Source organism: Emydura macquarii, unplaced genomic scaffold (genome assembly GCF_026122565.2).
Source record: "Emydura macquarii macquarii isolate MOO-44397 ecotype Brisbane River unplaced genomic scaffold, CSIRO-AGI_Emac_v2 contig_3343, whole genome shotgun sequence".
NCBI lineage: Eukaryota > Metazoa > Chordata > Testudines > Chelidae > Emydura > Emydura macquarii.
This window is the reverse complement of record NW_027133480.1, coordinates 1,335,755-1,356,042: the sequence shown is the minus strand read 5'-3', so window position 1 is coordinate 1,356,042 and position 20,288 is coordinate 1,335,755. Positions and strand designations below refer to the sequence as shown.

The 20,288-nt window shown below is 41.8% G+C and overlaps 1 protein-coding gene across 3 annotated transcripts in view; it reads right to left on the bottom strand.

Annotated features, from left to right (window-relative positions):
* The window catches only part of LHPP (phospholysine phosphohistidine inorganic pyrophosphate phosphatase), a 160,920-nt gene that overhangs the window by 48,229 nt on the left and 92,403 nt on the right, over positions 1-20,288 (bottom strand). Inside the window, exons 7-8 of one of the 3 annotated variants that reach the window (XM_067533448.1) lie at positions 10,238-10,329; positions 8,175-8,315 (exon numbers count right to left, since the gene is read on the bottom strand). The exons of the other annotated variants lie outside the window; for them this stretch is intronic. Coding sequence (XP_067389549.1) covers positions 10,242-10,329 — 88 coding nt within the window. The 3' untranslated portion in view covers positions 8,175-8,315; positions 10,238-10,241. Of the gene's footprint in view, positions 1-8,174; positions 8,316-10,237; positions 10,330-20,288 lie in introns of those variants that run through there. 3 annotated transcript variants of the gene reach the window in all.

Sequence of the window (20,288 nt, the reverse complement as noted above, 5' to 3'; positions counted from 1 at the left end):
GAGTGTTCACTCTGACATCTGGAGAAGAATTCCCCCAAGCCTTTAATGGTTTGGGATCTGGCTACTTCAGAGACCTCCACAACCCTTCAAAACAGCACAATTCCATGAGGGTAATGTAGCTGGAGAGTCACAGGTTTACACTATCAGGCACTGGGGAAGAAGCATTCTCCGTTGTGGGATCCTGACATGGAACTACTTCCTGGAAGAAAACAGGCTGGATACAAGCTTGTAGGTGTTCAAACAGAAGTGTAAAACATGCCTTTTCCATAAAGCCTTTCCCCATAAATGATGTTCATAATGAAGCAAACAAACAAACCCCCTCTACCACAAGTTAAACCAGGTGATAGGAGCCTAATAAACAAATACCCAAGAAGAAATAAATCAAACATTTAACTACAGTAACTTCCTTGTAAACCATATGCAATAAGCCCTTGCTGAAAACAGTCAATATCATTTGTAAGATCAAATTTTCTTTCAAGTTACAAGGATGAAACGCTCACTGATTATAGATTACGCCCATACTTTCTGGATGAAGAAAAAAAAAAAAAAAAAACCTTTCACTGAAAACACTTGGCCTTGAAACACGAAATCAAACAAGTGGCTCACTGACAATCTCAAACTGCTGATGCCCTCGAGTTACCATTGACAAAACACAGACTTGAGAAATTGAAAATAATGAACTAATTCAAAACATGGAGCAGGCCACTCGAGCAGTTACATGCAAGAGAACTTTCAAATTGGAGAGGGTTGCAGAATCACAGGGCCAATTCTGACCCGCTACCCTGGTGTAAACCTGCAGAAACGCTGTTAAAGTCAGTGATGATACACTGCTATAAATTCAGCATAATCAGGATCAGAATCTGGTCCACTTTCCAAACCAATGAATTAAACCCCACCTACGTTCAGAAGTGCAGGACTGGAACTAAATAACAGCCACTGTTTATACCACTGAAATGGCATAATGAGAAATGACAGAGGTCTACAGCTTCCCACAAATATGGGTAAAATAAACATCTCTGTTATAAAACATAAACCTCTCCTGTTTTATTGACAGAGATGGAAAGTCTCAGATAACGAAAATTGCTAAATTCAGTCTCTGATTAGCAATTAAGCACTTACATAGAGGTAAGCCTCTGGGCAACAGTGACCATACCATTGATTTAGTATAAAACCTTCTCACATAAATTAGCTGGCCCCATCAGTTCAGCGTTTCACTATGCCCTTGACAAAGGGGTTCTTGCAGAGTTCTGTGCAGCAACTGGCAATGACTTCTCTTATTTGGAAAGCTGGCAGAGATTCAAATGACTATGGACTCTCTAAACTATTCCATTACTGAACCATATTACACTATTAAAAGCTGAGCTGCAGTATAGGCTATACAGATTGGCAAACTGTTATGTTCTTCATTGGGGAATGGACTGTATTTCTGACCACATGGTCCCACTAGTTCATGTAGTTTGTGCTTGCGTGTACAGGATAGGCAACTAATGTGAACTCATGGCCAAATTCCAGTCTCAGTTATGCCAGTGTAAATCTGAAAGAAATCCCTGGACTTTATTTAGGTGATGATGAAGTCAATGTAGCTCCTTTGGATTTACACCAGTGCAGCTGAGATAAGAATCTGTCCCTTCAACTTTAATTCATATATATAAATAGCATATGCTTCCTGTTTTTCAAGCATAAACAATGTGCACAGCTCATGAGTGGACTGCTTTCAACTTTTTAGCTTCTTTTTTATACCTTGGGCTTGATTCCAGTTTCTCTTATACCAGTGGAACTACACTGACCTCAGCAGAGTCCCTCCTGATTTGTAATGCTGAAAGTGAGATAAGGATCAGGCATTTTGAATATGAAAGGGATTATATAAAACCAAGTATCTAGTCTATTCATTTTACAGACGCATCATTCTCACTGAAAGTTGAGAAAATTCAAGCCTGATTCTAGCAGGACTATCATTTCTTCTATACACAGTGTACTGTTTACAGACCTTTGAACATACTTGACACTATATAGGAATTTGTTTCCCCTCCACCTCCTTCCACAAATATAAAAAGCTGCAATTGCAAGTCCAGGTCCTGGGAAGGAGTTCTGTTTTTTATCAGATGGTAATGATGAGTACATCATGAAATCATTTAATAGTTCTCATTAAATGCATTGCTGGAGAGCAGGCTTGATTTATGAGCAGTATGCCATGGTTATAAATAAGCCGCACTTTGCTTGTAACACAGCTGGTCAAGAAAATTAATGTTTTGTTTTCCATAACCTTTGTACTCTCCTTTCCTCTGCTACTATGGCAAAGCTCAAGGCGTGTAACACGATCATTCTCTGAAAGACAACATACATCTGAATGCTTCTTGCAAGCTTAACCGAAAAATAAAAAGGCAAACTCCCAAAATGTAACATTAGGTATTTGTCTTTCAAAAAGGCAGAATGCATGTCTTCCTTGTATTTTCTCTTTTTAAAAACTGACTTGCTTCCAGACCTGCCTCTTCTGCACATATGCTGGTGGGGTCACTCGAGCAGCACTTCCTGCTAAGTTCAGTACCACTAAATACTGATATTTAGCTTTTGCAGACTTTGAAATATTTTTATAACTTTCCAGTAAAAGACTTGTCTCTATTTCGCTTTTTTTTTTAAGCTCAGGGAAGTAGAACAAAATCCACTCCACACTGGATTTGATGTCCATCTTCCCAAATAAGAATAAAGAAAATAGGATACAGTTATGGTACAATATAGTGGTCTGAGACACTACAGTATTTAGAGCTTATATTCCTGGTGGTGCCTAACCCTAAGCAAATACTTGCTCAGTTGGGTAATGTTTTTTCAACAGATCTTTTACTCACACACAAGGTGTGCATTGTACATATAATTCAGCAAGAGGGAAAAATCCAACTTTCAGGGTCAGACAGATGTAGGTGGTGCTTGGAAGAGAGTGGATTTAAATACCGAGGGAGGGAATGACTCTGATCATATGGTTCAGAGCTAGAATTTACAGGCCTGACAATTTTATAACCCCTGCAGTTTTGAATAGTTTTCTGCCTCACTTACTGGCCTACCCAGTTGTATACTGTTGTTATGCAGCATTGCAAAAGCTGCTACAGTCTACCTCAGAGGTAGCTGCATTTCAGTGAGAGGTGAAGTGACCTTAGATGCAAACCTTGTAAAATGCTTTTGAGACTTTTCAGATTAAAAGTACTGTGCAAACAATTTATTAAATCAGTAGTAGTAAAATAACCTGCTTGCTTATTTAATCACCGTCTCTCTGCAAGTCAATTGGATAGAGTTCTCTTTTTCACTTTCTATCCTAAATGATTGTGTAGTGTTGCTGTGGACTACCAGAAAGCACCAGAACTGGCTGCATTTCAACAGTGTGGGAATTGATTCTTGTACGTTATATTAATATTATTATGCCACCCACTGATGCATTTCTACAAGAGTGGTAAGTAATATAATCTTTTACAAATGTTTTTGTAAGAATGTATTTGTTTAAAGAGCACAGTATTCAGAACAATATGCAAAACTGAATAACAACCTACAAACTGCATTAAAACTGAGGTACATGTAAGAAAACTCTTCTATGTAAATAATAAATATTCTGTGAGGAAGGGTCTGAACGTCAGTCCAGTAGGAGTGAGGGCTGAAGGGCATCACCATTCCAGAGATCAGCCACGGAGATGAGGAAAGGGGTGCTGTGGAAAAGAAAAAGACCACAACACACAACAGTAATGGGGAGGGGAAGGAGAACATAACAGAATAGTAGTGGGGGGAGGGGGGCATGGGGATGGGTTAAAGAAGACTTCACCATGCAACAGTGATGGAGGGGAAGGAAGGAGACCTCACCAAAAACACAGCAATGGGGGCAAGAAGGCCCACAACATCGCAGCATTGAGGGAGAAGGAAGGAGGGCCCTCAGATACCTGAGCAAGGAAGGAATGAAACCGCACAGCTAACAGCACTTGGTGTCATCTCACTACACAACAACACTTGGATGGAGAAGGAAGGAGGCCACCATGATGTTATGGTAACTGAGGGAGAAAAGATGCCTTTCCACAACACAGTGACAGTCAGGGAAGAGAAAGCTCACCACAACACTAGGGTGGTTGAGTAGGTGGCCCATAACTCCTAAGTGATTATATGAACAAAGGCCTAGAGGACAGGGTCTCAAGCCTATTTATCTTCCCATCACCTGGGTTAACATTTATTTGGTGAATGGCGACTAGGGGAGGGGTTTGATGGTCCCAAGAACCAGGAGCAGTGGAATGCAGGGGAAGAACTTTTTGATTATGTGCTCCCTCTCCTGGCTGCTCCTCAGATTGCACCTACAAACTTCCACAGAAGACGCTTTTCTACTGCATAGGGCACCCTGCTGAAGACCTGTGGCCTTCCTCTTGCCATGAGTTTTTCCAACCCTTAGGCCTATCACCCTTGACACAGTGGTTCCTTTATTATTTTTAAGCATGCAAATTTTGCATGATCTCACACCTCAAGATCAGATACAGGTTCTAAATGCCTGAACAGGGTTTCATCAGTTCACATTCCATTTAGCAACCGCCCCCCGGACACACACTACAATTTAAAACAGTTGGCCAGATCCTCATAAATCTATGTAGCTATGTTGATTTACACCAGCTGATGGCAAATGGCTATGACTGTAAGATCTTTTGGGAAGAGACCATATCTTTGGTCTACATTTGCCTGGTACCTAACACAATGCCATTCTGGTCCATGACGAGGTGTTCTAGGTGCTACAGCAATACAAATAAATAATAATAATGTATCAATTTACACCAGCCACGGGTAGGGTACTATGCTGATTTACACCTGCGGAAGATCTGGCCAAATTCTACTGAGCAGTTTACGAGAATTTGACTGTCTGGTTGCTGACTTTGCAGTGATTGAGTCAGAGTTCAGTATTTTCAGTGGCTTAATATTTTAATCAAAACTGCTTGAATTCTGTGTTTCCCATAAGGCAAATTAGTATTGATGATATTTATGTTCCCTACAGTAATAATATTCTTCAGTAAATGAGAAACAGATGGAAAGCTTGGAGTCGCCCAGCCTTGAATAAAACGGGTCAGAGCAGCGGTCACAGTGGAAGGGCTAACAAATACACTATAATAATGGGGCATTTTAAACCTGTGCTGTTGACAGCACCATCTCTAGGAGGAAATTTCTGGAACCTGCATGGGAGTTCCAGGTTTCTTCTCTCCAAGATTTCCAAGTCAGATAGAATCAAGCTACATGTCAGAAGCTGATTGTTTTTGTAGTAATGGAAACTGAACCTGGCCTGTGAAAATCAGTCTGTTTGTGCACCATCACCAGTAACATAGATTCTGCAACCAGACCTCAGCTGACAATTCTGGTGATGATGCACATAAGGCGGGACAGAATGCAGCTCACTTTCCCAGTGCTTTGCCTGGCTCAGCAGTGCTACCAGGAATAAAGCCTGGTGTCTGTTAGTAATATGAGTACTTAGGACTCAGACACAGAAGGTCATGATTTCCTCTCAGTCCTTGTGCAGAATCCAGTTGCTTAGAGGGATTTTCAAGTGTATACGTTATTTCAAAGCACAAATCCTATTGATTTTCCCACCTGACATTACCAAGCAGGACAGATCCCAAGCTGTTGCCCATAGGGAATAGATCACAAGAAGGTGCCATTTTTATGTTTCTAACAGTTTAATGTGTCTTTGAGCCTGTATGTATTGTTATAAAGATGATGATAAGGAACTGAGAGAACCAGTTTGATGCATGTGTATATACTCATATTTCACTTACATTACAGCATCAAGGCTTAAAATCAAATATGAAGATACAACTTCCATTTAGTACTGTTTAGTACAGTTTCTTTTGAACATCTTTCAGTCACTCAATCAGGGGTCCTTTCTATCTCCCTTTTACTACATACAGGAACCTCTTTTCTACTAACTTTTTAATATTTATTTTCTGGTTGCAACCTAGATTTCACTCTTACTTAACCAATCATTTTTCGAACATGTACATAATATATTAAATAGCAAAATCACTCTATGAGGTGATCCTTCAAAGTTAATAGTCAAAACACAGGGAATGCAGAGAACAAAATGAAAACACATCTAAACGTTGCAGGGAATGTGGAAATTATTAATCCCTGTTAGGACTAACACATTTTTTTTTTTTTTTTTTAAGTGTTACTCTACACGTGGAGTGAGGGGAGTGGAGGACTGGCTGGCTGGACAGAGAGATTGGCACTGGGAACCACTAGGGGACACTCTATCTGGTTAACATTCTGCTTTTTAAAAAGTTGCTATATCTCCACAGTCCAGCATGGGCTGGGAGTAGAGCCCTGCAAATCCGCGGATATCCATTTTATATCCGCTGACCATTTTTTGCAGATCGTGGATCAGCTGCGGATCTCAAATGCGGTGAAGCAGCTGTCTGCAGCTCATAGCCTATGAGACTGCTTCCCCACCTTCCAGACTGAGGGGCAGGGACTGGGCACCAGTCAGCTGTTTGGGGGGCCCCCTGGGGCTGGCTGAAGAACAGCTGATCAATGGCCAGGATACCAGGTGCCAAAAAACTGATTGGTGGCCTTGGGGCTGCTGCTGCAGGTGTGGTGTGGATACATATAAAAGATGGAGTGCAGATTGCGGGTTGGATACAAGCTGATTCTGGTAGATGTGGGTCCACATTTTTGTAACCGCACAGGGCTCTAGCTGGGACTACTGATGCAGGATCACATTCAGGCCTGTGGGGAAGGTAGCATCTCACAGCTTTGAACAGAAGCTACTCTGGCAACTTGAGGAGCTAGTTATGGTGAGCTCCAGTGGAGACTTATCCAGTCAGAAGACAAGAAGAACATTGCTGTGACATTTGGTCTTCAGGGTAAATGGTATAAAGCAGGTAGAAACAGTGGGATCCTCAGGTTCTGACAGATATTTAGAGACAAATCTAGGGAAACAAAGGGCTGCCTCTCCCTCAGATTTCCTGTGTGACTTTGGGCAAGTCACTTAAACTCTCTGGTTGAACTCCTTGACCTATCGAAGACACTGGGAATTTTAGCATTGACTTCAACAGGGTCAGGACTTCACCCTCTGTATTTCCGTTCCCCATCTGTAAACTAGGAACAATAGATGATTCCTTTCTCCCATCCTTTGTTTGTTTTATCTATTTAGATTTTAAGTCCTTCAGGCAAGAACTGTTTCACGTACAATGCCTAACAATTTTGTTTGGAATCTGTAAGAACCACTGCAATAAAAGGAAATAGCAATAATAATTCAGGGACTGTGTGGTATGATGCAACAACAGAATTTAGCATATTTGTCTACAATACACAGTATATGGGCCAAATACTGATTTCTGCTACCTGGGAGGAATTCCCTTTGACTTCTGTGAGAACTTAACCATTGCAGCTGAGAGCAGAATTTGGTCCTATGTTTATGTTTTCTACATAAACAAGACAGGAAGGAAAAGGACTCTTAGTCATTACAAAAATGATCTTGACCTTTTTAACATTGCTGTCAAGAATAAAACTGATAAAAACATAGACTCCGAGATATACTTGAGAGCTTATTCATTACTGACAGATTCAATGTAGATTTTTTGTTTGTTTGTACAGGGGTGTGTCTTATCTTCTTCTGGTACAAAAAGTTTAATTTAAAGATGTATAGAAAAGGAAAGGCAGAACTGATATTAAACTGTCCCTGACATGATCAGTCTATGATTGGCATATAACAGCTATACTGACACAGACAAGGTAGCCTAGTGGATAGAGTATTAGATTTAAGAGTCAGAAGATCAGTGTTTTACTCCTGGCTCTACCACTGACTTACTCTGTGACCGTGTACAAATCAGCTATTCTATAACTCAGTTTAACACAGTGTCAAATGGACACTACCTGACTTTGTAAAACACTTAGGGATTTATGAATGAAATAAGTGCTAAATATTTTTATCTAACTATGTTGCTCATCTTAGACCAAAATTTACCTTTGTCCTACTTGGACGTCATTATCATAGCTCAGTAATAGTTTAGAATATTGCTGTAAAGTGTTAGGATTATTATCCCATAGATGGTCAGTTTTGCTGATAATGGATATCTGCTGTCTGCTCAGACAGACTCTTGCTTTTGTTGCCTAATAAATTAATCACAACCAATGGCTACCTTGTAAAGAGTTTAAAACTGTGTCTTAACTTCAGCTAATATTAAAGCATTACAAATCTTTTCAGTTAAAATAAATTATCCAGGAATTGCCCAGTTCACCATCATCATCTGGGCTACATTTCTAATAGTCCTTTCTGCTGAACATCCTCTGTCCTTATATCAGCCGCACAAAGTCTGCAGGAAGAGAAAGGGGAAAAGCATGCACAGCATATACAAGAAAGACAAGGCTGCCTTCTCATTAGCCTGACTGACAAATAATTCACCTTCTACCCTCAGCAGTGTTAGGTCTCTTTCACTATCAATGAACCCACCCACTGGTCTAAGAAACATTCCAGGTCTCCAGTTCTATGAGATGTAGAAAAAGATCCTTCATCAAAGTTGAGAAGATGCAGTGAATAAATAATTGGCACATGCTCTTAAGAATCCAAAGAGATAGAGAAAAATAACCTCACACTGATCAGGCTGCATAATACCCACCGATCTGCCTATTGATTTGTGTATTCATTTGTCTGTCCAAATGATGCACCAAATATAGAAAACAAATGCAGCAGAACCTGCTTAGCATGAACTTGAAGGATATTGAAACTCATTTTAACATGAAATAGGACCTCCTGATTCAGTGCCTTGTACTGCACCGGAGATGAAGAATATTCCCCACCAGCTGTACAGTGGGATGGGACTGCTCATGAAGGCTGCTTCAGTCTGGTGGCTCAAACAGCTTTTGTGGCCCTCCCCTCCCCAGTGAAATTGGGCAGGGATGGAGGGGGTAGAAGGACCAGCGGTTATGTGCAACAGATGAACATAGGAATGGCCATACTGGGTCAGACCAATGGTCCATCTAGCCCAGTATCCTGTCTTCCAACAGTGACCAACGCCAGATGCTTCAGAGGAAATGAACAGAACAGGTAATCAAGCAAGTGATCCATCCCATCAGCAATTCCCAGCCTCTGGCAAACAGCAATCCCTGCCTATCCTGGCTAATAGCCATTGACCGACTTATCCTCCTTGAACTTATTTGTTCTTTTTTTAACCCATTGTATTCTTGGCCTTCACAACATCCTCTGGCAAAGAGTTCCACAGGTTGACTGTGCGCCATGTGAAGAAATGCTTCCTTTTGTTAGTTTTAAACCTGCTGCCTATTAATTTAATTGGATGACACCTAGTTCTGTGTTATGAGAAGGAGTAAGAGATACTTCCTTATTTACTTTCTCCACACCAGTCATGATTTTATAGACCTTTATCATATACCCCCTTAGTTGTCTCTTTTCCAAGCTGAAAAGTTCCAGTCTTATTTATCTCTCCTCATATGGAAGTTTTTCCATACCGCTAGTCATTTTAGTTGCCTTTTTCTGTATCTTTTCCAATTCCAATATATCCTTTTTTGAGATGCAGCAACCAGACCTGCATGCAGTATTCAAAATGTAAGCGTACCATGGATTTATAAAGAGGCAATATGATATTTTCTGTCTTATCATCTATCCCTTTCCTAATGATTTCCAACATTTTGTTAGCTTTTTTGACAGCCGCTGCACATTGAGTGGATATTTCAAAGAACTTTTCACAATGACTCCAAGATCTCCTTCTTGACTGGTAACAGCTAATTTAGACCCCATCATTTTATATGTATAGTTGGGATTATGTTTTCCAATGTGCATGACTTTGCATTTATTGTCACTGAATTTCATCTGCCATTTTGTTGCCCAAACCACCCAGTTTTGTGAGATCCCTTTGTAGTTCTCAGCAGTCTGCTTTGAACCTAACTATCTTGAATAGTTTTGTATCATCTGCAAATTTTGCCACCTCACTGTTTACCCCTTTTTCCAGATCATTTATGAATATGTTGAAAAGCACTGGTCCCAGTACAGATGCCTGGGGGATGCCACTATTTACCTCTCTCTATTCTGAAAACTGACCATTTATTGCTACCCTTTGTTTCCTATCTTTTAACCAGTTACTGATCGAGGAAAGGACCTTCCCTCTTATCCCATGACCGCTTACTTTGGTTAAGAGCCTGGTCAAAGGCTTTCTGAAAATCTGACCCCCTTCCCATCTCTGCCCAGCCCTGGACTATATAAGACCATGCAAGTGATGCTCACTATTTCAAATCCAATCCTCCTCTCTTCGTGGGTTCTGTAGCCAGAAGTCTCTCAGCACTCGTGAAAGAGGGGGTAGGTTTGTTATACTGCACCTGGTAAGAAAGAGATGGTGACCCTATGAAAAAGGCCCATTTTACATCTAGAGAAAAAGGAAGTCATCCCTAAAGGAATCTTCCAATGTGAAGCCACGTGAGTTTTCTGTTCTTCTTGCTTTTGAGTAGAAGAATTATTTGCACTCGAGTGTTTTCCATATGTGGCTTGCAACAGGGATGCAGTTTGACTGAACGAAGAGATGCTGACTGTACGGTAATAGTAATACTAGCTGCAGTCTGAAGGATGGAGAAGGAGCAGGGATGTGGGACATCTTCAGCCTAGTCAGGTAGGATCAGAATGCCAGCCTCCCAGATAGCTAATGCCTCACAACCAAAGCTCTTAGTGACGGAGAGCACAGGAGTCCTCTCTTTCCTTCAAGTGTGCCTGTGCTAAAGAGGCAGTTGGGGCAGTTGGGGCTTACTAGGAGTTGTTCTGCATTGCCAGAGTGCAGAATGTTCTGGCCATAGCCCCTTCTCCTGGAACACCCACCATGCTTGGGGCAGCCAGGAGCAGGGGGCAAATACCAAGGGGAATCTTTAGACCATCAGATCAGCACAAAGGGGATGGAGGGAGGTGCCAAGATCTGACCCTGGATTAACACCTAAAATCTTGTTCATCACCAAGGCAGCACAAGGTGAGGGTGAGTGACAATGCACCACTGAAGTGGAGATATATGCTCTGGCCTGCTGTCATAACAAACCCAGTAAGCTCATTTTCATTCCACTTGAAAGAATATGCTCAGTGGGGAAACACTGTGGTCAATAAATAGCATTGTTGAAAATGAAATAGATTAACCCTTCAACTAAAAGCTAACATTAAGAAACTCCATTTAAAGTATCTTGAATATTGTTTGCGGAAGACATATAGCACGGGGAACGGCAGTATTACTATCTGAACACTGCCAATAGAGTGGCAGTTTCTGTGACTGTGGGCACACATCCTCAGGAAATGGACTGACTCCACCAAACTCAATGATCAACGGAGTAAGGGCGTTTGGTCACAACCGAGTTAGGGCCTGGCCCTGCCAGCTGTTGAGTTTAGCACACTGCAGACATTCAGCAGCTTGCAGGATTGGGGCCTGAGTAAACATGGATTTGAACTAGTGACTTAAAGCTGAAAAGCAATGGTGTCTATTGTTGAGAGCAGGGAGTAGCAGCACTGATGAAGGCTTGTCTACGTAGTGGAGTGAGGCCTACAGGACTGTGAACTGCAGAGCGCACTGAAATGTTGAGCTCTAACTGCCCGATGTGGATAATGCTGACATGAGCTAAAAGGTACCTAATTCACCTTAACATAGTCCTGTTTGAAGAGGACATTGCAGGATAGACATAGCCTGAATTACAGTCTGAACTCTGCACCTTTAACAAGATACTTCACTTTTATGTGCCACCATTTCCCCCTCTATAGAATAGGGATAACTCTACTTAACTGGTGCAAACAAGCTTTAATCTATTAATATTTCATATTTGATTTACAGCAGATTTAATGTTGAGAGAATTACGAGAATCATGTCTCAAACCTCAAATGCAAGGCAGAAACTAAATTAATCCCCTTTAGTCACGGACAGTATACTTTGGAAAGGAAGTTAATTAGCATCCAAAAAGACTTCTTCCAACAACAATCAATTTCATGGAGTTGGGCGAAGGATACAAATATGGGCTAAAAGTCAGCTATTGTGTGGATCTACCTTCAAAGGAACATTTCGAGAAATAAAGGAAATCGGAGGAAAAACAGGAAGTCTGAGCCTATTTACCCAAGGACAATGATTAAAATAGTGACTATCTTTACAACATATAGTAGACATTTAATAAAAGTCTGTCACATGCCTGAGAAGGCCCATCTGTTTAAATACCTTTGTTCAGATACCTGGGATTATGATGAACCTTTGCCATCCAAAGGATTACAGACAAGAGTTGGGGGTACCCAAGACACTTGAAAGAAGGAAGCAGTTAGTGGGCAGGCAGTGTAGCCTAGGGGGTAGGCACTGGCTTGAGACTCAAGAAATTGAAGTTCTAGTCCTGGCTTTGCCATTAGCCTGCATGGTTACCTTGAGCAAGTCACTTCGCTTCCCTGTACCTCAACTACCCCATCTGTAAAATGGGGATACTGACCTCCTTTCTACTGATGGAAAACACTATATGGGAGCTAGATATTACTATATTACCTGAAGGAAAGATGATGTGTTAGTGACAGGAAGGTGAAAGGACACATGCTCTAGAAATGCAACAAATTGCTTAATTCACTGTAATAACAGGAGGTATACCTCCCTAGATGAACTTCTGCCAACTATAGGACTAGCCATGTTACACGTCACTGCAGTAGTGAAATCCTCCAGGGAAGAGAGCCTTCAGACCTCTTGTGAGAGACAAGATTGCTGAAGAGGAAACAGTCCCAGTCCTGGAGCATTCACTGGGGGCAAACCCCCTCTGCCATGCCGCACCCTCAGTTCTGGCTGCAGCCAGTAGGGGCTTGATGTGAATGCTATCATGAATCGCCTTGAGTCTTAACTGTTTGCATTAGTCAGCATGGGGGTGATGAAAACATATGTGAGACAGCTAGTTGTGTGAATTGTGAGATTCAGGGATGTGCAGGACATGTAGCAACCCGCAATCTAATAAAAACCAGTAAGAGTTAACCTGCAAGTGGGTGTGCCTATGTGTGTGTGTAAGCTAACACAAATGCAGGAGTGTGAAAATGTCTTGGTTGACATGACACATACGATACGCATGTGCTCAGATCTAATCCTGGCATGGGGAAAGCCAGGTAGGCATGAGAAGAGGGAAGAATGAGATCCAGAGTTGATATTACCTCATGCAGATGTCATGAGAGTTCCTTCATTAATGGGTGAAATGTACCTTGGCAGAGGAATATCACAAGGGCTAAGCACCATTTACAGCCTATTTTGAGGACTTAAATGTGATTTCATAGTGTCATGGGCTTCTGTAGAGAGATGAATTTCACCCTCCTGCTTGTAAAACTGTTTGATATCCTTGTATGAGACACACTAAGAAGCAGCAAATATCATTACTAAGATTTTTCCATCACTGGTCCCCTGAGTCACCCAGCCCCTCCTTGCTGCTCTGTGAAAAGACTAAAATGCCCAAGTTATCATCCTGGAAGGAAGTCCAGCAATGTAAAAATAATACCTTTTCCAGACAGACAGACAGACAGACAGACAAACAAACAAACAAACCCACAACGCTTTGAAGACTGGCTTGAAAAGCAAATGATACATTGCTTACAAACAACTTGGCTCATAAACCAGAGACTACACAACACACAGGGCCCCTTCCAGAGAGCTGTTCCCCTGTTTAGTTGAGTTGATGCAAATGTACTACTTACTTCTTCAAAGGCTGAAAAGAGAAGAAAGTAGCAAGTATATTTTAGTCCTACCCAATGCTAAGCGGGGTGTTGAAGACAAAAACAAACAAAACTCAACAAAAAGAGTTTCACCAAATGCAAGGGCCTTATCAATATTTAAGGCAGGACTCATTCAGGGCAATTTGTTTTGTTTGGAGACATGCTGGCAGTGTTTGCATTAAGAATGCATGGTCTCTAATGTGGAACATGTGTTTGGTGAGGATAATAAAACACCTGAGCTGGGATGTCAGGAGAGCTGAGCAACCTCCTCCTTTCTGCTGCCTGGAAATTGCTTTATATTTTATTACTTTAAGTGTAGAACATGATAAAACAGGTGGGACTGGCACGTTAGGATGTTTCACAGCAGCCATCTGTCCAGAGATTGTACATGTCAAGAGAAAAAAGTGTGAAAACCACCAGCAGTAATGCAGGCAAGCAGGATTCTTAAACGTTAGCAAAACTGGGGCCTGAACCAAAGTGCATTGAAATCAATGAGAGGCTTTCCTTTGGCTTCAATGGGCTCTGAATCAGGCCCTTGACTACTCTCAACCAAAAGCCACTTGGAATTTAGTTTTCTTATTAATGTTAGGAAGCCCTGCAGACATCTTTTGTGCGGAGGGGATAATCTGAAACTTTCAGCTGGACAGAGACAGTCTGCTCATGCAGAAGTTGGTCATGAATCTAAGGCCTGGTCTACACCTAAAGCTTAGTTTGATCCAATCCCCACTGTAGATGCAACTAGGTTGACAGAAGAATTCTGTAGTCTGTAGCGTAGACACTTACTACAGCGATGGAAGGTGTTTTTCCTTTGCTATAGCAAATCCACCCCTTGAGAGGCGATAGCGAGGTTGATGGAAGAATTCTTCAATCAACCTTGCTGTGTCTACAGTGCAGGTTAGGCCCGGGGCATGAAATGTTTCACAGGCCTGAACAATGTAGTGAGGTTAACCTAAATGTAATGTGTAGACCAGACCTAAGGCAGAGTGCTCTACATCAGTCCTCAGCTAGACCTTCCTCACTGCCAGATCTGAGAGAACACCCGTTCCTCAATGTTGGTCCAATAAAAGATATTACCTCACGCACCTTGTCCCTCTAGCTATTCCCCGGCAGTTTTCCTGCCTTACTTAAGTGGGATCATATAGAGAACACTGGAGCTAGCTTTGTGTTTTCTTTGATTTACAAGTATTAAATACAGACATATATTTAAAAGTTTGCATTCAGTCTCCAGTGATTTCTTTATAAATTTATGAGGCAAAAGCCTGAACATGTGACAACTGAAAGCTTAACTAAAGAATTACTCTTAGTTTAGCTGCAATGCTTTGAATAAGCTTTAAAATCAGTCATCGCTAACCTACTGTATTCAGGATGGCTTTCTAAATGTAGCCCTTTTTATTAATTATTATTATTATTATTATATGAAAAGCAGCCTGATCTGTTTCAAATCTAACATTTATTAGCTGCTTATGCAGCTGGAAGTGTGGTCATTTCCTAGGATCACTGACCTACTTGGGCAGAAAGAGATTCCAATACTCTACGTTCTGCCTAGAAACTGGAAATGTACTTAAAGTACCAGAAAGTGTGCTAAATAAGACAAAATAAGCACCATCCCATTAAAGTAGCTACTCTCACTGCAGAGTGTCTATCTACTGTACTTAAATGGCCCCCATCACCATAGAACTGAGTACCTCACAGTTTTGAAGGCATTTATCCACACAGTATCACTGTGAGAAAGGGCAGTGCTAATCACCCAATTTTACAGAGGGGGAACTGAGGCACAGATCTGTTAAATGAATTACCCAAGTCACAGGGTGTCTGTCACAGAGAAGGGAATTGAACCCAGGCCCCTGCCCTAACTATTGGACCATGCTTAGTCTCTGAAGCAGGGAAGTATTATTCCCATTCTGTAGACAGGAAAACTGGCATACCTAGGATGGTGCCACTTATGGCAGATCCTTTATGAAAGAGCAATATTTAACGCAGGTGTATAATCCATGGGGCTAAGTCTCGACTATTTAAGGGTGTTCAAGGGGTAACCCTGGAGTACAGAACTCTTTTTACTGAGTGAATTAGATATGGACAGTTTGCTGAGAACATGTTGAACAATATCTTTCAGCTGTCAGTTTAATCAGGATTAAGGAAAGGCCTATTAATTTTGGTCTTTTCCAACACCCTTTGGCTACCATGTAAAAATGTTTCTTCTGTCTACACATAAATTAACTTTGATATTGACTAGTTGGACATTTTAGCAACAGTTCTATTTAAAAAGCCCATGACAAGTAATCTGGCTTCAATTAAAAGGTTTGCTTTCCAGGGAGTGGCTCACAGAAGACTCAAAGAGGTGATCACTGGAATGGTTACCATGGAGTTCAGGCTAATGCAGGCAGCCTCCGCTCAGCCCTAGCCTGAGGCACTCATTGTTTTCTCAGAAGTTTCTCCTTTGGGATGGAAATTGTTGTGTTTGTATAAAGCCCAAAGTTGAATTTTGTGGGGAAAATCTGCTGAGCCACTTTTGAATTCTCCAAGTGTGAAAACAAACTAGATTTCATGCTCTGGAAACATACACTTTGTTTGCAGAGGGGAGGGATGGGTTCTCCCTCTCCCCAGACTTCATACTTGGCATTTACATAGGCCTCAGTGGGCAATACCAGTACAATAACGCCTGAAGGGTAAAACACTTCCTGAGATATTGCCAGAAGCAGCAAAATCTCAAAATAGGTTTTAATCCTCAGGCAATATTTTACTGCTAATGAGACAAATCCTACATCCCTCTAGCATCCAACATTCCCCCTGAATTCAAGGAATATTTTAGCATTCCAACACACACAGAGAAACACACTCAGTACACATTTCACTACACACGTTATTTCATCTGTACTGAATATTTATATATACTGTATTTCCCCATGTATAAGACGCTCCCATGTATAAGATGCACCTTAATTTTGGGGCCCGAAATTTGAAAAAAAATTTATTGAACTCAAGTTTTATTCATCATAAATGCAAGTAAAAAAATCTACAACCACTGTATAAGACGCACCCAGTTTCAAAAAAAGGTGCGTCTTATACATGGGGAAATACGGTATATACACACACAGCACTACTGGAATGCACCCACCTCTGGGGAGGAGGCAGTAGTCAGTCATATAACATAACACAATACAGTGTGTGGGCATGTGTGTGTGCACAGTGAAATATTACCATTGGATCATACTGGGATCAAGCTTCCTGTCCCAGAAGTGAAGGATTCTTGCAGTACCTTGTGCAAATTAACACGTACAGTGGAAGAACAGTAGTGAAGGGCCAGATTCTGACCCCTTAACTCACCCTGAATTTAACTTATTCACTTCAGAGAGACGACATGTGGAGGAGAGGGCTGCTCACCATGCACAAGGGAGTCAGAATCTGGCCACAGGAAATGTACTTAATCATAATTTAGGCCATTCATAAAAGGGGAGTTAAATCCTTTTTCTTTATAAAGTTTCCTTCCAGTTCAAAGACACCAGGAACTACCCTGAAGAAAGACCAAGAAGGCAGACAGAACTGCACACTCCTTCTAAGCCTCCTCTGAAATCGCATTGAGCAGAGGACTCCTAATTTGTTGAAAAAGCATGCGAACATGGGCAGCCAGAGTTGTTTTCAGGTTGGATCTAATTTGGGTTTTTAAGACCGCTGGCCTCTCATTTAGCTGTAAGAATAAAACCTTGTAAATTCCAATAAAAAGCCAGTTCCTCCATAAAAGTTCAGTCTTGAATGAATTCCAGAACAGCATCTTATGAACGTGCTTGTTAAAGCAAAGCGCTCCTCTATGGGAATTAATGCCAGAGGTAGAGAAGGCCTCGCCACCACAGGCCAGAAATATCCTGCTCCTGAGGGTGCGTGCAAGCACTCAGCCCTATTCTTATGACCTACATTGATCTTTTAAAACTAAATCCTGATCCAAACTGCAACCTGAGTCAACAGGCTGCGCTCTTGGGATCTCCATGTGGCTATGAAGTGGTAGGAACCCTCCTCCTCCGTAACCAAGTTGTCACTGCAGCTCCAAGGGCCTATATGGGTATGTCCACAGGGCAATTAGACACCTGCGGCTGGCCCATGCCAGCAGACTCAGACTCGCAGGGCTTGGTCTAAGGGGCTGCCTAACTTCAGTGTAGAATTCCAGGTTCCGGCTGGAGCCTGGGCTCTAGGACCCTGCGAGGTGGGAGGGTTCCAGAGTCCAGGCTATAGCCCAAGCCTGGAAGTTTACACAGCAATGATAGAGCCCCGCGAGTCTGAGCCAGCGGGTGTCTAATTGCAATCTAGACATGCCCTTTGTGTGTGCACATGCACCCGCCTACACACGCACACCTCATTTCAAAATGGTCACACTGAGCAAGTCTTACCCCTTTGAATAATGAAGTGCACAATATAAAATATACACTTACTACTGCATAATTAAAAAATGCCTCTGCAACTATAATGCACGTTGCCCTTGATCATTTGAAAGCAAGAGAGAACAAAATCATTAAGAGCTAAATTATTCTAGCAGCCTATTATCATAGTGTAATCTTATTAGGAAAAATTCATGCTGTATAGCCTCTTATCTTCTCCACTTACAGATGAGCCATGTGGCTTACCTTTGAGTGCACGGAGATAATGATATTACAGTGAATTATGCAGTCCACATATGGAAAAAAGAATATAATTCTGACCCTTCAGGGAAGCGTGTGGATTTTTCATAGGGAGGGGACAGCATTATTATTCAGTTACCGAGTATAAAAGACTATTAATTGTTATTTGTAGACACACAATTTTGGAAAATCATTTAGGGCTTCCATTGTAATGCTAAAAAGGAAAGTCTACTGCAACAAAACAACCAGAACTACTATGTCCAGTCTGCCCCTGACGTGATGGAAAACATTAGGCAAATAACTTAGGGTGGATTTTCAGAACTGCGTATGCAATAGTGCACACATCATGCTATCAACAATCATGGTAATTGCAGCAGGTTCTGATAACTTTGGTATGCATAGTTATCCTGACTGCAAGTGTAACCACGGTAACAAATTATGCACCTTGTATTTTTTCCCATTGGCCACTCCCTGGTCTGGTTTCAGTCAGCTGGGTCCAACAAGCACCTTCCTGATGACACATGGTCTTGGGTGGCCAAGGGTTGCCTAGTTGCAAGCGACAGTGTAATCAACCCCACTTGGTCTTATGATGCAGTTTAAACCCAAGACCTTCATGAGCTTTGACTATTTGACTAAAGGGCTAAGTCTCTTAGCTGGCAGCTGTAGCAGACTCATCCATCTGGTATTTGGACCAACCACTGAAGGGGGACAAAGACCTGTACTTTCCTAGTGTGGGTTTTGCTTTGACATCAAGGAGGAGCGGGAAATGAGAAAGGGGATTTCAGGGGAAGACTGACAGCTCTAGCTGTGGAGAGGATAAGAGGATGAGGAGTTCCCAGGCCTACAGGCCACAATGGAGGAAGAGGCACCAGCGAGGGGAGAGCAGGGCTGATGATACCGATGGGTTTAAATCTGGTCCCAGACCTCTATCATCCATTGAGGAACCACCATGTATATCCCCCCAGGCCAAATGCCGCCAGGCCATTGTGCTTGTAGGTGCAATTTCAAAAAGGCTCCTGCAGTCCCACGTAGGACCCAGGAAAACACCTCAGTCCAAGCAATACACTTAACAAATGTTCAACGTTGTGAATGAGGGAGGGATAAAGAAGATAAAACACCTCATTAATCCCTCTGGGCTTCAGCATCCCCACATGTACAATGGAGATAGCCTATTGACCTAGCCCCAGGGGGGCGGTGGATCAATTAAATCACATGGCAAAAGGGCTTTATGACCATCAGAGGAAAAGGGACATTACGATGTGACTTTGGGAAAGTCATTTACCCTCTCCGGGCCTGGTATTTTGCAAGTGGAGGCCCCACTTGCATGCCTACTTGTTGCACGTAGGTGCACAAATCAGGGATCTGTACAGAGATCACTAGGTTAGCACCTCCTCTAGCTGGCTAGATGTGCAAACTAATCCTTCATTCACACACATACGCATGCAGTAAGTAGGCATGCAAAAGGAGAGGTGGACTTAGAACCCACTGCCTTTGCTCTATCAAAGTCAACCCATCTGAAACCCAGTTCTCCTGTCTGAAAAAAGGGCTAATCTTATCTACCCATCCTGGCTCTGCCACTGATCTGCTGGGAGACACTGAGCAAGACACTTTTTGGACCTCAGTTTTCCCATCTGTAAAATACTGACTTCCTTTGTAAAGCACTTTGAGATCTACTAATGAGAAGTGCTACACAAGGGCTAAGTATTATTAATTATTATTGTCTTTATAAAATAATTTGAGCTCCTCACATAAAAAAGTGCTCTATCTTCTAGATATAACAAACATTTATTAATGTGATTATTGTTATTATTTTGCAGGCTTCTCTCTGAGATGGCTGTAGATGTTAGCTACTTAACTGCGTTCTATTGTATTTTATACCACATCATATTTTTATAGGCTGCATCTGAAGGCATTTTTATTAACCAACCTTTAACAACTGAGTTTAACTGATCATGAACTTGTGACTCTTATGGTGCAATAGTAGTAACTTG